Below are 13,701 nucleotides of genomic sequence, written 5' to 3' on the forward strand. Positions count from 1 at the left end.
TCAGAGGTCACCTTCGGATGTTGGTCCTTGCCTGCCACCTTGTTTGGGGCAGGATCTTGTTCACTGCTGTGTGTTCCAGGCCAGCAGACCCACGAGCTTCTCCCATCTCACCTCCCTTCCCAGCATAGGCATGCTAGGGTTACAGACGCCCACCAGAGCATCCAGACTGTAATGTGGATTCTGGGGGTCCAAGCACAGGTCCTCACACTTGTGTGGCAAGCACTTTGTCCTCAGAGTTGTCTCCCCAGCCCTAAAAATGAAATTTAAAAAATAAAAATAAGGCTGGGCGTGGTGGCACACGCCTTTAATCCCAGCATTGGGGAGGCAGAGGTAGGAGGATCACTATGAGTTCGAGGCCACCCTGAGACTACATAGAGAATTCCAGATCAGCCTGAGCTAAAGTGAGACCCTACCTTGAATAACCAAAGTAAATTAATTAATTAATTAATTAAAATAAAGTAAAAATAAAAATCATAGCAACAAGCTCATATTTAAAAAGGTAATGTCATCTCTGACAGAACAGAGTTCTGAGCCAGACAGCATGCATTCGTCTTTTCCGAGGAACAGAAAGCCTGACCAAAATTAGCTTTATTACAGAAGGAACACAGAGAAAAATAATTTGTAAGCTACTAACAGAATCCTAGAGTGACTTTTGCTTGCTAAGACCAAATACCTGACAGAGCCAGCGTAACAGAGGAAGCGTTGGTCTGATTCAGCCCATGGCGCTTGGTTCCGTGCTCTTGGGCAGGACATCATAGCAGCAGCTCCCTCCTCCAGCTCAGTGTCCACAGGAAGCCCAGGGAAAGACACGGGCTGGGGAACAGGTATAACCTTCAGAATCGCACCCCCATTAAAGTACTTCCTCCAGTTAGGCCCCCATCTCCTAAAGTTTTCCCAAAATAGCATAAGCCTGGGACACTCACTCAAAATATGAGAGCAAGAGGACATCTCATAATCAACCCACAACTATGACTTATTCCTGAAGGATTCAGGAAGCCATAATAGGCCTTAGAATCATCAATAGGCCTAAGTTTCTGCTTCCCAGCAAGGTCAGTTTCCCGTCTGCACCATGCCTTCCTGTGGTCATAGATAAGTTTGCTCAAAATAAGTTTGCTTAAAGTTCTTTGATACATATAGCCACTCACAATAAAGGTTACCTAATCTGCTTGGAATCCTCTAGACCCCTGCCCACCAGCTTTGCCCACCAGCATCCTAAGCCTATCAGAAAAATACAGGTGCAGTTACTGCTTAACTCAACCAATCATGTAAATATTTCCCTACTTCTTTCTACTTCTTTGTTCAAATCCCTATAAAAACCCTGACCCCTGCTGCCCAAGGCTCTTGTACGGATCCACTGCACTGGTGAAGTCAAGAGTCTGGCTTAAGCCCGAAATAAAGCTCCTTGCTTTTGCATGCATGCTTGGTTCTCCTTGGTGGTTACTGGGGGAGGGGGGGGCGAGAACTGGGCACAGCACTCCTGCTCCAGGCGTGGCTGGACTAGGGGCTCGGTTGATATCAGCGGGTCGGCTCCAGCCCATCCCTTAGCTTCCTTGTGTGCGCTCCAACACAGACCGTTCTTGTAGGTTTCAGGGCCAGCAAGAGAGAGTAGTACACATATTCCAGAAGCCCAGTGACAACTCTGGTTACTATTCATTGGCCTTGACTAGGTCAAACAAGCACTCTACCAATCAGAGGGAACTACAACAGATCGTTGGCCATCCACCTGGGCCAGGCCTGCAGCTTCTGGGGTCAGCTCATAGACCACATGAAATCAAAAGAGCTGTGGCCCTTTAAGAGCAGGAAAGGGATAGTTCTGAAGAGGAAATCAGGACACTTTAACTACTTAGGGATGAATGAAGGCCAGAGACAAACTCAGCAGATGTTCACTACAGTTGGGCTGTTGTTATTTCACACTAGCATTGCTGGTAAAAGCTACTAAGAACAAATCCATCAAATCCTGTACTTGCACTAAGAGATGCATGAACTTGAGAAGCTCAGCCTTTTTTCTCTAAATAGAACAGAGTTTATACTAACCAAGGCAGATGCTTGCTATTCTGTGTGGAGTGTTCTCTAGCCAAGAGGATTCCAAACACCCTCTGCTGATTCTTGTGGGCTTTGCATCTCTTAATAAAAACTTTGGGGGCATATTTTAAATGGAGCAATAAAAAAGTTTGGAGGAATACTAAAAGGCTATGTTATTCCACAATTTGGGATTCTGAGCAGTACAAAGTAAGCAGTGTTATTGGCTCTTAGGGGAGTATTTTCATGTTTGAAACAACTTTGTTTGGATGATTCTGGCATCTCCAGAGATTTATCCCTGAGGCTGTATAATAACATAACTCTGTGTTTTCACCATACACTATTCTGTTGGGCCTTGTGAAACAAGAGCTCACTTGCTGTGTTTACTTGCTGAGTAGTGGTGGGATTAATCTGTACATCTTTTGCTACATTGCTAATTTACACCCTTCTTAGAAATGCAAGTTTGGAAGCAATTTTTATTAAGATTTCTTACAGCACATAAATATGAGATAATTGGATGGAAGCCTTATGGTCCACAATTGCCCATGCCAATACTAATTCATGGTTTAAAAATTTTTTTGTTCATTTATTTATTTATTTATTTATTTGAGAGTGACAGAGAGAGAGAGAGAGAGAGAGAGAGAGAGAGAGAGAGAGAATGGGCATGCCAGGGCTTCCAGCCACTACAAACGAACTCCAGATGCATGTGCCCCCTTGTGCATCTGGCTAACGTGGGTCCTGGGGAATGGAGCCTCGAACCGGGGTCCTTAGGCTTCACAGGCAAGCGCTTAACCGCTAAGCCACCTCTCCAGCCCAATTCATGTTTTTTTTTAGTTGGACAAATTTAGGAAACTGGTTGCTGGTGATGGACATTTGGGGATGGATTTTCATCTCTGGAGAAACACTGTCACACGGGTGAGATCGGCTTCCTTATGGGGTGACACTGACTAGTTGGGTGAAACTAATCTTTATGACTTAGAAAGCACATTTCTTTGTATTCCTCACTGAACTCGACAGGCTGGTGAATTCTGGTCTAGATTAAGTATTACCTAGAAACTGGCAAAGACCAAATCTGGATATGTTTTTACGACAGGCAGCATCAGTTCTTTAGTGCCACGGTTCTCTCTACTCAAGCTGCAGAGGATCCCCATTTCACACATGCAGCTCCGCAGCCCCGTGCTTATTGTGAAGTCAAAACCTTCTGTTGGACCAAGTTCTTAGAACAAGGGATGCACACAGAAAGAATACTGGATTAGGAAGGAGGTTCAGCTCCCAGCCCCATGGTGTAATCGGGGGTGTTAGAACAGACTCTGTTTGGAGGTGGAGAGCCCCTACAGGTACCCCAAAAGTGTGTGTTCAGTGGCAAGAAGAATAAATGAATGAATCACCATAAAGTAATCTTTATGATAAATCTAGACAGATACCCTCTAGGTAGTCTCCTTAATTTATCTCCCTTATTTCTAGCAGGGTCTACCTTTAGCAATGTTACAGCAGTGGAAATTGTCATTAATTAATGTCTCCACAGTGCGATATCATCTCACCTCAGTTAGAATATATGCATATATATATTTTTTACACATATTCCCTTACATACATACATACACACACACGCGATGTGAAGGAAAAGAGACTCTCATATATTGGTGAGGGGGGTGTAATGTAATGTACAACCCTTATGAAGAACAACATGGGGATTCCTCAAAAACTAAAAATGGAACTACCTTATGATTCTGATATCCAACATCTGGGTATATGCCTAAAGAGATGAAATCAACATATCAAAGAGATACCTGAAAAACTCACGTTTGTTGTGAAACTATTTATAGTAAGTAAAATGTAGGCAAGTGTTTTAACCATTGAGCCATCTCTCCAGCCTGAGTAACTAAGATGTAAAACCAGCCCAAACGCCTAGATGAAAATCAATGGTTGCAGGGATAATGAAAGTGATCTCTCTGTTCACATATATGTATAGCTGAGTGATATATATATGTATATGTGTACATGTGTATATATGTGTATATGTATATACATATCACTCAGCTATAAATAGGAAATTCTGTCATTTATCACCAAATTAATAGAAACTGAAGGACATTACTTAGTTGAAGTAAACCAGATACACAAAGGCAACAAAGGCATGTTCTCTGTCATATTTGGAAGCTAAAAATGTTAATCTCATGTAGAATACTGATTGTTAGAGATTTGGGGGAAGAATGGTGGGAGAATAGATAGATAAAGGAGGATTGGGTTTGATTAGGGCACACTGAATTCCATTAATATGTGTAACTGATATGTGTTAATCAAAATAAAGTAAAATATAATAAATACAGAGCATCATACCAGGACGCAGAGATGAAGGTAAGTACCTACTTTCCCAGATGTGGGAAGGAATGTGAGCATTGATACAATTTCCAAATGCGTAAGGAGTGAGCTCCATCAATTATGAAAAATGAAATTGAATTTCTTTTGTCCCACCATACTGACAGAACGCCTGTCTCATGAGGAAACACACTAGTCGTTCGCGGGTCCCGGATCCCTGAAAGCCTTAGTCTCAGAGGACCCCCTCACAGTCCCCATAGCCTAGTCTTACAGACTCCTCCAAATGCAGGGCACACTAGCACTGTTCGAGCACAGCACCCCCATAATTAGTCCTCCCAACATCCGTGGAGGAATTCCCAGCATCTCAGTTCTTTAGGATTTGGCCTAATCTTCTCTGATTTTGACTTCAAAGTAATCATAGATTTGCAGAAACATGTTGCTGAAAACTCACGCTTGTTCTCACTTTCTCTGCTTTTCTGGTTTGCCGGGCTGGAATTTAGGAAGAAGAATTTCAGGAAGAACTTGAGTGTCCTGAGCTGGGACAGAAGACGCCCTCAGGTACAGAGCCTCCGAGGTGCCTCCTCCCTTGCTGGGCTCTCAGCAGCCCTCAGAGATTCAGAACGCCTTGCAGCCTGCAGAGGCAAATCCATCTGTTCCAGATGATTAGAAACATGAGTAGAAATGTCACTGGTGATGTATGCCAGGGCCACATCTGGGCAAGCTGGCTGAGCTGCAGAAAGCAGCATGCTTCCTTTTTTGTCTCCCTTCTTTTGTTGATTATACTTCTTGATGAACAAACACTTGCAAAGTGGATGATGATGAAGAAATCCCAGATTCAGTGCTGCTAAATTGAGGAGCGTGGTTGTTTACTAAAATACTTACGATCATCTTGGGAAAAAAATGTTACATAGGCTTGCTGCTTTTCTGTTACATGTTAGTGTATAGTCAAGCATAGAGCTCTGTTAAAGCTATTTATGGCCTCACAGGGCTTATGTGGAAGGAAACAATGATGAGAAGGTTTATAACTTAGTTTAAGACTATGATCCAGCCAGGCATGGTGGCTCATGCACTTGGGAAGCAGAGGCAAGGGGGTTGCTGCAAGTTTGAGAACAGCCGGTCTACATGTGATTCACCTATCCGACTTCTGGACATATACCCAGAAGAAACTACACCAAGAGATACCTGCATTCCATGCTCATTGTGGAGCTAGTCATAGTAGCTAGGGCGTGGAATCAGCCTAGGTGTCCGTCAGTGGATGAGTGGACTGTGAGGCCCTATGACGTCTTAAGAAAGTACTATGACCCATAATGATAATGAAATCTAATGGTCCAAAAAGTAAGCATTTGCTGCATGGCTCTACAATAAGGAAAGACCAATCTTTATTCTCCCACCTTCTAGTTTTTAATTTTGTATTTGATATGGTTCAATATTAGCAGATGGTAACACATGAGATGGCTACTACAAGGCACTCATGTTCTCATAACTTAGTGAACATTAGGAAGCAAGGTGAAGAAACTGGAAATGGTAATGGAAATGTTCCTCAAAGTGAAAAGTGGCACCCTGCTTTGCTGTCAATGAAGGGGGGAGTTAGCAATTAGCTATCTGTTCCATTTTCTTCTATGCCATTCTCTCCCCTGCCAGGTTACCTGTGCCCCCATCAAGTACAGGCACCATTTATTTTAGTGCTTGTTCCTACAACACTCTCAATTTGCAGACCCTTGAATGCCTTGTTCATCTGTCAGCTTGCAGATCAAATGTCTTGACCTACAGAAAACTTCCCAGACTGCCTCACACTCCCCTGAGCTGCTTCTCACACCATTGCCTTTCTGGTTTAGCACCTTGGACAATCCCTGGCACATAGCAGTCATTCCCTAAGTTTTTATTAGGAAGTCCTCTGTGTCTGCGTATAGAAGGCCTGCTCTTTCTCTGTGCAGTGGAGATAAAGGTGAAACAGGCTTGATGTGTGCCAATGCTATGTGTACATGTGTAGTTTGGATTGCTGGGCTGGGCTATATAAAAGAATCAGACATGGGGCTGAAGAGATGGCTTAGTGGTTAAGTGCTTGTCTGCCTGTGAAGCCTAAGGACCCTTGCTCCAGGCTCAATTCTGCAGTACTCAGGTTAGCCAGATGCACAAGGGGGGGCATGCATCTGGAGTTCGTTTGCAGTGGCTGGAGGGCCTGGTACGCCCATTCTCTCTCTCTCTCTCTCTTTCTCTCTGTCACTCTCAAATAAATAAATAAAAATAAAACAAAAAACTAAAAAAATCAGCTGTGGAACTTGTGCCCAAGACAAAACGATAAGAGCCGCATGTTTGTAACCTGAAGAATAATGTGACGTATCAGTATCAGCAAAGTGCCCCTAGAATATGGTTTTCAGTATTTCCTTTGCATATTTGCTATTGATTTTCAATTTCCCAGTTAGAGAAGAAGGTTGGGAGGATGATCACTACTAGGTCTATGCAGATTAGACCACTAAGATAAAGACATTGGAAGTTTATAAATGATGTCAATTTTTGACCTGCTATCCTGTACACTGTGGCTCACACATGTTAGAGAACACAGCCACACTCCAAGGGCTTCCTCAGACATGGGTTGCCTCCATCGAGTCCTTCTGTGGTTATCTCAGCGAGAGAAATTAAGCATTCCATTTGTAGTCTTCCAGGAACCTGACCATTAGGCTTTCATATTATGCTGCTAGAAATCTAGTTAGTAGTAAGGGTTTCCTTCAACAAACGCATTCAGAGTCAGATCACTCCCACGAAAAATAATTCACAAAAAAAGAGGGGCATTGTTTAGTTAGAAATCCAGACTCCCAAACCAGGCGAGGTGACACACGCCTGTGACCCCTGCACTAGGGAGGCTGAGGCAGGAGCACTGTGAATTCGAAGCCACATGGTAACATGTTGCCTGAAAGGAAAAGGAGAAAGAAATCCAGAATCACAATTTCTTTGTGATTGATTGATGCTATTTTCGACTTTGGACGTGTAAATAAATGGCCCATTTTTCTATTCTCTTCAAAATCACTTAGTAATTCTATTCCGTAAATAGAATACAGTTTCTTGTTAGTCCCCCCAAAATGCCTGATGTAGGGAAATGCTTATGTGGGGCTTACTATAGAGTCTTTTTTTTTTCTTTACTCAGGGCTTATTCCCAAATGGGTGTCTTTAGTTTTTGCTTATTTGAGTCAGATCTCCTATATTTGTGAATCAGTCTTTGACATTGTTTAGATATAAGGCAGGTAGCTAGTATCTGCTGATTTCTTTAGAATATGAACATGTAACATACTTGTTTAGTGTTTATTTGATGCCTATTATGTGCTAGATATGCATGTGGAATTATGCTATATTGAGTGGGTTAGTACATGAGCATGAAACCATGCTTCATGAGGCTTACAGATAAAAAAATGTGTCCATCAGATAAAACAAAAATGTGTGCTATATACAAAAGGAAACCATTAAGCAAGTAAAATGCAAATTACTGATAAACTAGAGTGGTGTGGAAATCTTCTATTCACAAGCCTTATAATTAAACAAGGCCTGTAATTCATAGGTACCAAGAGCCAAGACCAAAAGCAGATAATAGCATATGCCCAAACAGAAACGAGAGCAGAGAGCTTCGGAGCACCAAAGAAGTGACAAGATTCCATTTGGGGCATTCGGGAAGCTTTCTAAGAAAATATAATATGTGGTAAAGATTTATAAAAATGGATATGAAATTCATGTGTATGAGCAGAGATTCCTTAGCTAGAATATCAAGAAGGTGAGCACCAATTACTATAATTAATTCTAAAGTGATACATATTTGGAGTTCATCCCTTTGTTTTTGGCTGATGACCTAATCCTTAGGTATCTGTCACCTTATCCTGGGGTCTGTAGTTTATATTTGCAGAGGCCATCCAAACAATGACAGTCCCTTGGGAGTATGTTTCATCTTTCCCACCATCACTGCCTGCTCTGTGCTCTGTAATGATCAATGCCCATGAACATTTGAAGGTTGCTCTAGTAGTGACTTGCCTGTAATAGACAGAAAGCCAGCATCTACCCACAACCACATAGTATTTCCTGAGACTCCCTGGAAGTCTCGCTGCATGGAAGGAGTGCCCTTTTTATGGCAAGTCCCTCTTCTTGAGATCCAATGTGGGTTGCTATCACTCAGTGATGTTCCCTGTAGCAAGAGAAGTGATGTCTGCGCTTTGCAGGGACATGAAGTTGACTTCTGTCCCCAGCCTGTCCTTCCAGGGCTGTGCTGCTCCTTGGGGGATTCCTTCATGTTGCAGAACTCTGAGTGGAACATGGCCACAGATGTCATGAAATCAGTGTGCTAAGATATACCAGAGCCTTATATGATTGGGTCCTTTACTGCACCCTCGCGAGGAGGTATTGGGGTGGTAGACACTCACATGGTGCATAAGCCCCTCTCCTTGAGGGTATATAAGTGGTCATAATTGCTATGAGTACTGTTCATGGTGTAGATGTCCACGCTCCTGTAAGCTACCTGTAGCCCATGCTTCCGTAAGGAAATATCAGTTAAAATCATTGGTTCATTGGAAAATAGCATTTAACAAAGTTTTGTGTGTGTGTGAAACATGTGGAAGTCAGAGGACAACACTGGGGTATTGGTCTTCTCTTTCCAACTCGCTTGAGATAGGCTCTCTCTCACTGTTGTTTTGCCAGTGAGAAGGCCATACTAGCTGGCCTAAGAGCACTAAGATTCGCCTGGCACCACGTCCTTGGCACCATGTTACAGACGGGTGTGCCAGTTTGAGCCTGGCTTTACATGGGTGTTAGATCCAAACTTTGGTCTGTAGACATGCACAGCAAATGCTCTAACTACTGAGCCATCTGTCCAGTCCCACCAAGCAAGCCCCGAGTGTCAGCGCTTCACTGGTCTGTCGGTGCCGTGTCTGGGGTGAATGGACGCTTGTACGCAGGGGGGTCACACACCACCTCCCCACTTCCTTTGGTTCCAAGTTGTACAACCACCGGAAGGCTGGGCTTCAAGCATGTTTTGCTACACTGTACCATTTCTATTTAGCCTACTGGTATGTCTTAAAAATATTTTCTTTATTTATTTATCTATTTGAGAGAGAGAGAAAAGGAGACAGATAGAGAGAGAACGGGCACTCCAGGGCCTCTAGCCACTGCAAATAAACTGCAGATACATGTGCCACCCTATGCATCTGGCTTCACGTGGGTCCTAGGGAACTGAATCCACATCCTTTGGCTTTGGAGCAAGCACCTTAATCACTTAGCCATCTCTCCAGCCCCCTACTGGTATTTGGATGCTCAAGTATAGCCAAAGAATGAAAAAAATATGGTGACTGTTAAAGAGATTTTTTTTCAACATCAGCAGACAGGCAAAGAAGGGTGAGGTGGGGGAGCCGTGGTTAGGGTGGGGGAGACACTTGCAGTGGAAATCACATCTTCTAGTTCGTCACTTCCTCCACCTTGGCACAGAGAGACCCGGAATCACAGGAGCCCTCACTGAAGGGTGCATTGGTCTGAGTGGCTCCCGGAGAGCAGGGACTGTGACTGTTGGAAAAGGTGTCAGATTCCTTATGAAAAAGTGCAGTTTTGTATCAGTATATGTATATTTGGGGTGTATGCTCATGCGTGTGTTTGTATTGGGGGAGATGCAAGTTTGTGTGTGGGTACGTGTGTCTGACTGTGGAGGGTGTGTGCGTATGTGCATACGCAAAGACTAGAGATCAATTTCTGGTGTCTTCTTCAGTTGCCACCTTATTTTCATTAATTTTTTTCATTTATTTGAGGGGGAGCAGATAGATAGGGAGAACGGGCACACCAGGGCCTTCAGCCACTGCAAATAAACTCCAGACGCATGCACCACCTTGTGCATCAATTCCTGAGGAATGGACCCTGAGTCCTTTGGCTTTGCAGGCAAGTGCCTTAACCACCAAGCCATCCCTCCACCTTAATTTTATTTTTTTTGCATGTGTGTGGTATGTGCGCATGAGTGTCTGTATGTTAGAATGTGTGCAGAAGCACATGTATGTGGAGGCCAGAAGGTGACAGCAAGTGTCTTTTTCGCCAGTCTCCTCTTTACTTACAGGGTCTCTTGCTTGATCTCAAGGCTTGCCAATTAGAGTAGCTTGGCTAGCCAGCTTGCCCTGGGGGTCCCCTGCTTCTGCCTCACCAGCACTGGACTATAGGCACACGCTACAGCACCCAGGGACTACAGGGGTCCTGGGGATCTGAACTCAGACCCTCATACTTGTGTGCAAGCACTTCACCTTCCGAGCCATCTCCCAGCCCCCAGAGGTGCCGTGATGAGACACCACATTCTTCAGATGGGGTGTTCAAGGAGAAATAAGGGACAGGATGGAAGATCAAACTTGGCTGCGCTTACCACTCTGCACAGGTAAAAGAAAGAATTGGGGCCAGGGACATGGCTCCGTGGCTAAATGCACTTGCTTACAAAGCTTGCTGACCTGGTGTGATTCCCCAGTACTCACGTTAAAGCTGGGAGCACAGGAGATGCCCTGGTGCATCCATTCTTTCTCTTTTTCCTCACAAATAAATAAAATATTAAACTTTATATGAAAAAAGAATGAACTGTGGGATATTGCTTACAATCAATCGTGGAAGTTGCCAATAAAATTAATTTAAAAAAAGAGTGAGGCTGTGGACTTATAAAAAGTGATCCTATGGTGAATGAAGTCTTTGTGGAGGAAAGTTCACACCCCAGAATTCCTTTGATTTGGCCAGGAGGTGGTTTGGCTAATAAAGAATAAAACAAGGATGCTTTACTAATAATGACAAAATGGAGGCCAGAGTGCCAAATTGAGTGAATTGTTGGTTGGTAACAAGGTGCACCTGGTGCCCGGCAGGAAGGCGAGCCCGTTGCCGGCAGAGGCTGAGAACACAGGCGTGCGCATTCTCGGCTGAGCGCATTCTCCGCACTCAGCCGCTGCTTGGCCCCGAGCGCTTGAGCAGAACGTGATGATGTGAGCTATGGAAAAGAGCTTCTCTGCCTAATAGCCAACAGGAAGAGAGGGAGAAAGAGAGAGAAAAAACACATATGGAGGCCAAGGTCAAGATTTAACCAACAACCTCTTTCTAGTGACTCTCTTCCTCAAGGAAGCAAGTTATCCTGATTTCTCAAACTCGCGCCATCGTTGAGTAGCAAACGTTCAACACATATTTGAACCATGACAGCAAGGTGAAGCAGCTGAGCAGGAAGCAAGTCGGATCCCTCCTTCCTGTTCTTCATTTCATCTCTTTCTATGCCACTGGCAGTTTCCTGGGACAGTAATAGGCATACACGTGACGCTACAAAAGTATCATCACTGAATAAGATCCAGATTTTGGAGCTGCCATAGCATATCTTCACTTATTCATGTATCCATTTATGACTAGAAAGGTGGATGAGTGAGCCAGGTCTGCTTTCTTGAGGAAATTCTTATTAAAAATGAGTTGAATCCTTTCTGGTGGCTATGTTTAAAAAACAGGGTGGGGCATGGTGGTGCACGTCTTTAATTCCAGAACTCGGGAGGCAGAGGTAGGAGGATCACCATGAGTTCGAGGCCACCCTGAGACTACATAGTAAATTCCAGGTCAGCTTGGGCCAGAGTGAGACCCTACCTCAAAAAACAAAAACAAAAACAAAAACAAACAAGCAAACAAACAAACAAACAAAAAAAACAGGGCTGGAGAGATGGCTTAGTGGTTAAAGTGTTTGCCTGAGAAGCCTAAGGATCCAGGGCCAATTTCCCAGAACCCACATAAGCCAGATGCACAAGCTGGCACATGCATCTGGAGTTCGTTTGCAGTCACTAGAGGCCCTGGTGTGCCCATTCTCTCTCTTTCTCTCAAATAAATAAATAACAATTTTTAAAATGGAGCATATTTGGAAGATGTTGTCTCTACCTTACCATGCCTCTTGTCTGTGTGCTTAGTTATCAACAACAGACGACAACAGCTCGGACAACAGCTCGGGGCAGGGTGACCTGCCGGTCCCATGTCACATAGCACTTGGGGGCGGAGTTGATATAGGATGATCACAGGCCCCAGATCAGCCTGGGCAACAGGGTGAGATCCCATCTCAGAAACAACTACAAACAACACACAAAGAAAGGAGTGAAGGAAGGAAGGGAGGAAGGAAGCAAGCAAGGAAAAGAAGGAAGGAAGTAGATCAACTATTTTTACATGAAACGACTTTTAGATGTGCTCCAACTTTAAGAACATTTGGTCATCAAGGGGATAATCCCATACGTTATAGTCTGTCTGTGACTGTCAGAAGGTTTCGCCAGTGTACCCTTTTTGTGCTAAAAGTCATCTGGTGCTCAGGGGAGCCCAACATATTTTGAAATTGTCTTGGTGACACTTGCATTTAGGGAAGTCCTCATTTCCTGTGGTTTGTAGTTTACTTAAGTGTGAAGTAACAAACCCCAAACAGTTAAAATTGTTCAACTGAAAATGGGTACAACGAGGCAAACAATACATGTGTTTTTGTAGCTTCTATGGAGAAGTGAGACTAGAGCGGGTGCGTGTGAGAGGCCAGTCCCTCCGGAAGGCTCACCCATTCAGGGCATACCTGCTTGCAGGGTAAGGCTAGCCAGCTCCATTCCCTCATCGTCCACCCACAGGTCAGCTTTTCCTTCATGCTCATGGTAGAACAGTCAAAATGAGGCTCCCGGGCTGGAGAGATGGCTTAGCGGTTAAGCGCTCGCCTGTGAAGCCTAAGGACCCCGGTTCGAGGCTCGGTTCCCCAGGTCCCACGTTAGCCAGATGCACAAGGGGGCGCACGCGTCTGGAGTTCGTTTGCAGAGGCTGGAAGCCCTGGTGCGCCCATTCTCTCTCTCTCTCTCTATCTGTCTTTCTCTCTGTGTCTGTCGCTCTCAAATAAATAAATAAAATATTAAAAAAAAAATGAGGCTCCCGTCAGAATATATTGAGTCATATATCTCCTTTGATGATACAGAAAAAGTAACTTTTTATCCATACAGACTATTCCAATGCTCTCCAGCCAAAGAATGAATAAACAGCTGTTCAGAAAGGAAGGTTTTAGAAGAAAAGGGGGAGCCTGGCATGGTGGCCCAGGCCTGTAAAATCCCAGAGGCTGATGCAGGGGGCAAGTGTGAGGTCTGCCTGGGCTACAGAGTGAGTTCAAGGTCAACATGGGCAACTCAGTGAGACCCTCCATCAAGAAAAAGTAAAATCAGGGCTGGCTGTTTAGCTTAGCGGTATAGCACTTGCCTGGAGTGTATGAAGCCTTAGGTTCAATCCCCAGTAATGGAAACATAAAAGAAAAGATCATTTCGTTTAATCATAGGAGGGACAGAGTGAAGATTCAGGGAAATCAGTTTTAGAGACAACACTGCTAGGGTTTACAGATGATTTTCA

At 44.1% G+C, this 13,701-nt stretch overlaps 1 protein-coding gene across 1 annotated transcript in view; it reads left to right on the forward strand.

Annotated features, from left to right (window-relative positions):
- The window catches only part of Fam107b (family with sequence similarity 107 member B), a 268,615-nt gene that overhangs the window by 120,842 nt on the left and 134,072 nt on the right, over positions 1 to 13,701 (forward strand). Inside the window, exon 2 of the mRNA XM_004662367.2 lies at positions 4,839 to 4,896. Coding sequence (XP_004662424.1) covers positions 4,839 to 4,896 — 58 coding nt within the window. The remainder of the gene's footprint in view (positions 1 to 4,838; positions 4,897 to 13,701) is intronic.

This window comes from Jaculus jaculus, chromosome 15, assembly GCF_020740685.1.
Source record: "Jaculus jaculus isolate mJacJac1 chromosome 15, mJacJac1.mat.Y.cur, whole genome shotgun sequence".
NCBI classification, from domain to species: Eukaryota; Metazoa; Chordata; class Mammalia; order Rodentia; family Dipodidae; genus Jaculus; species Jaculus jaculus.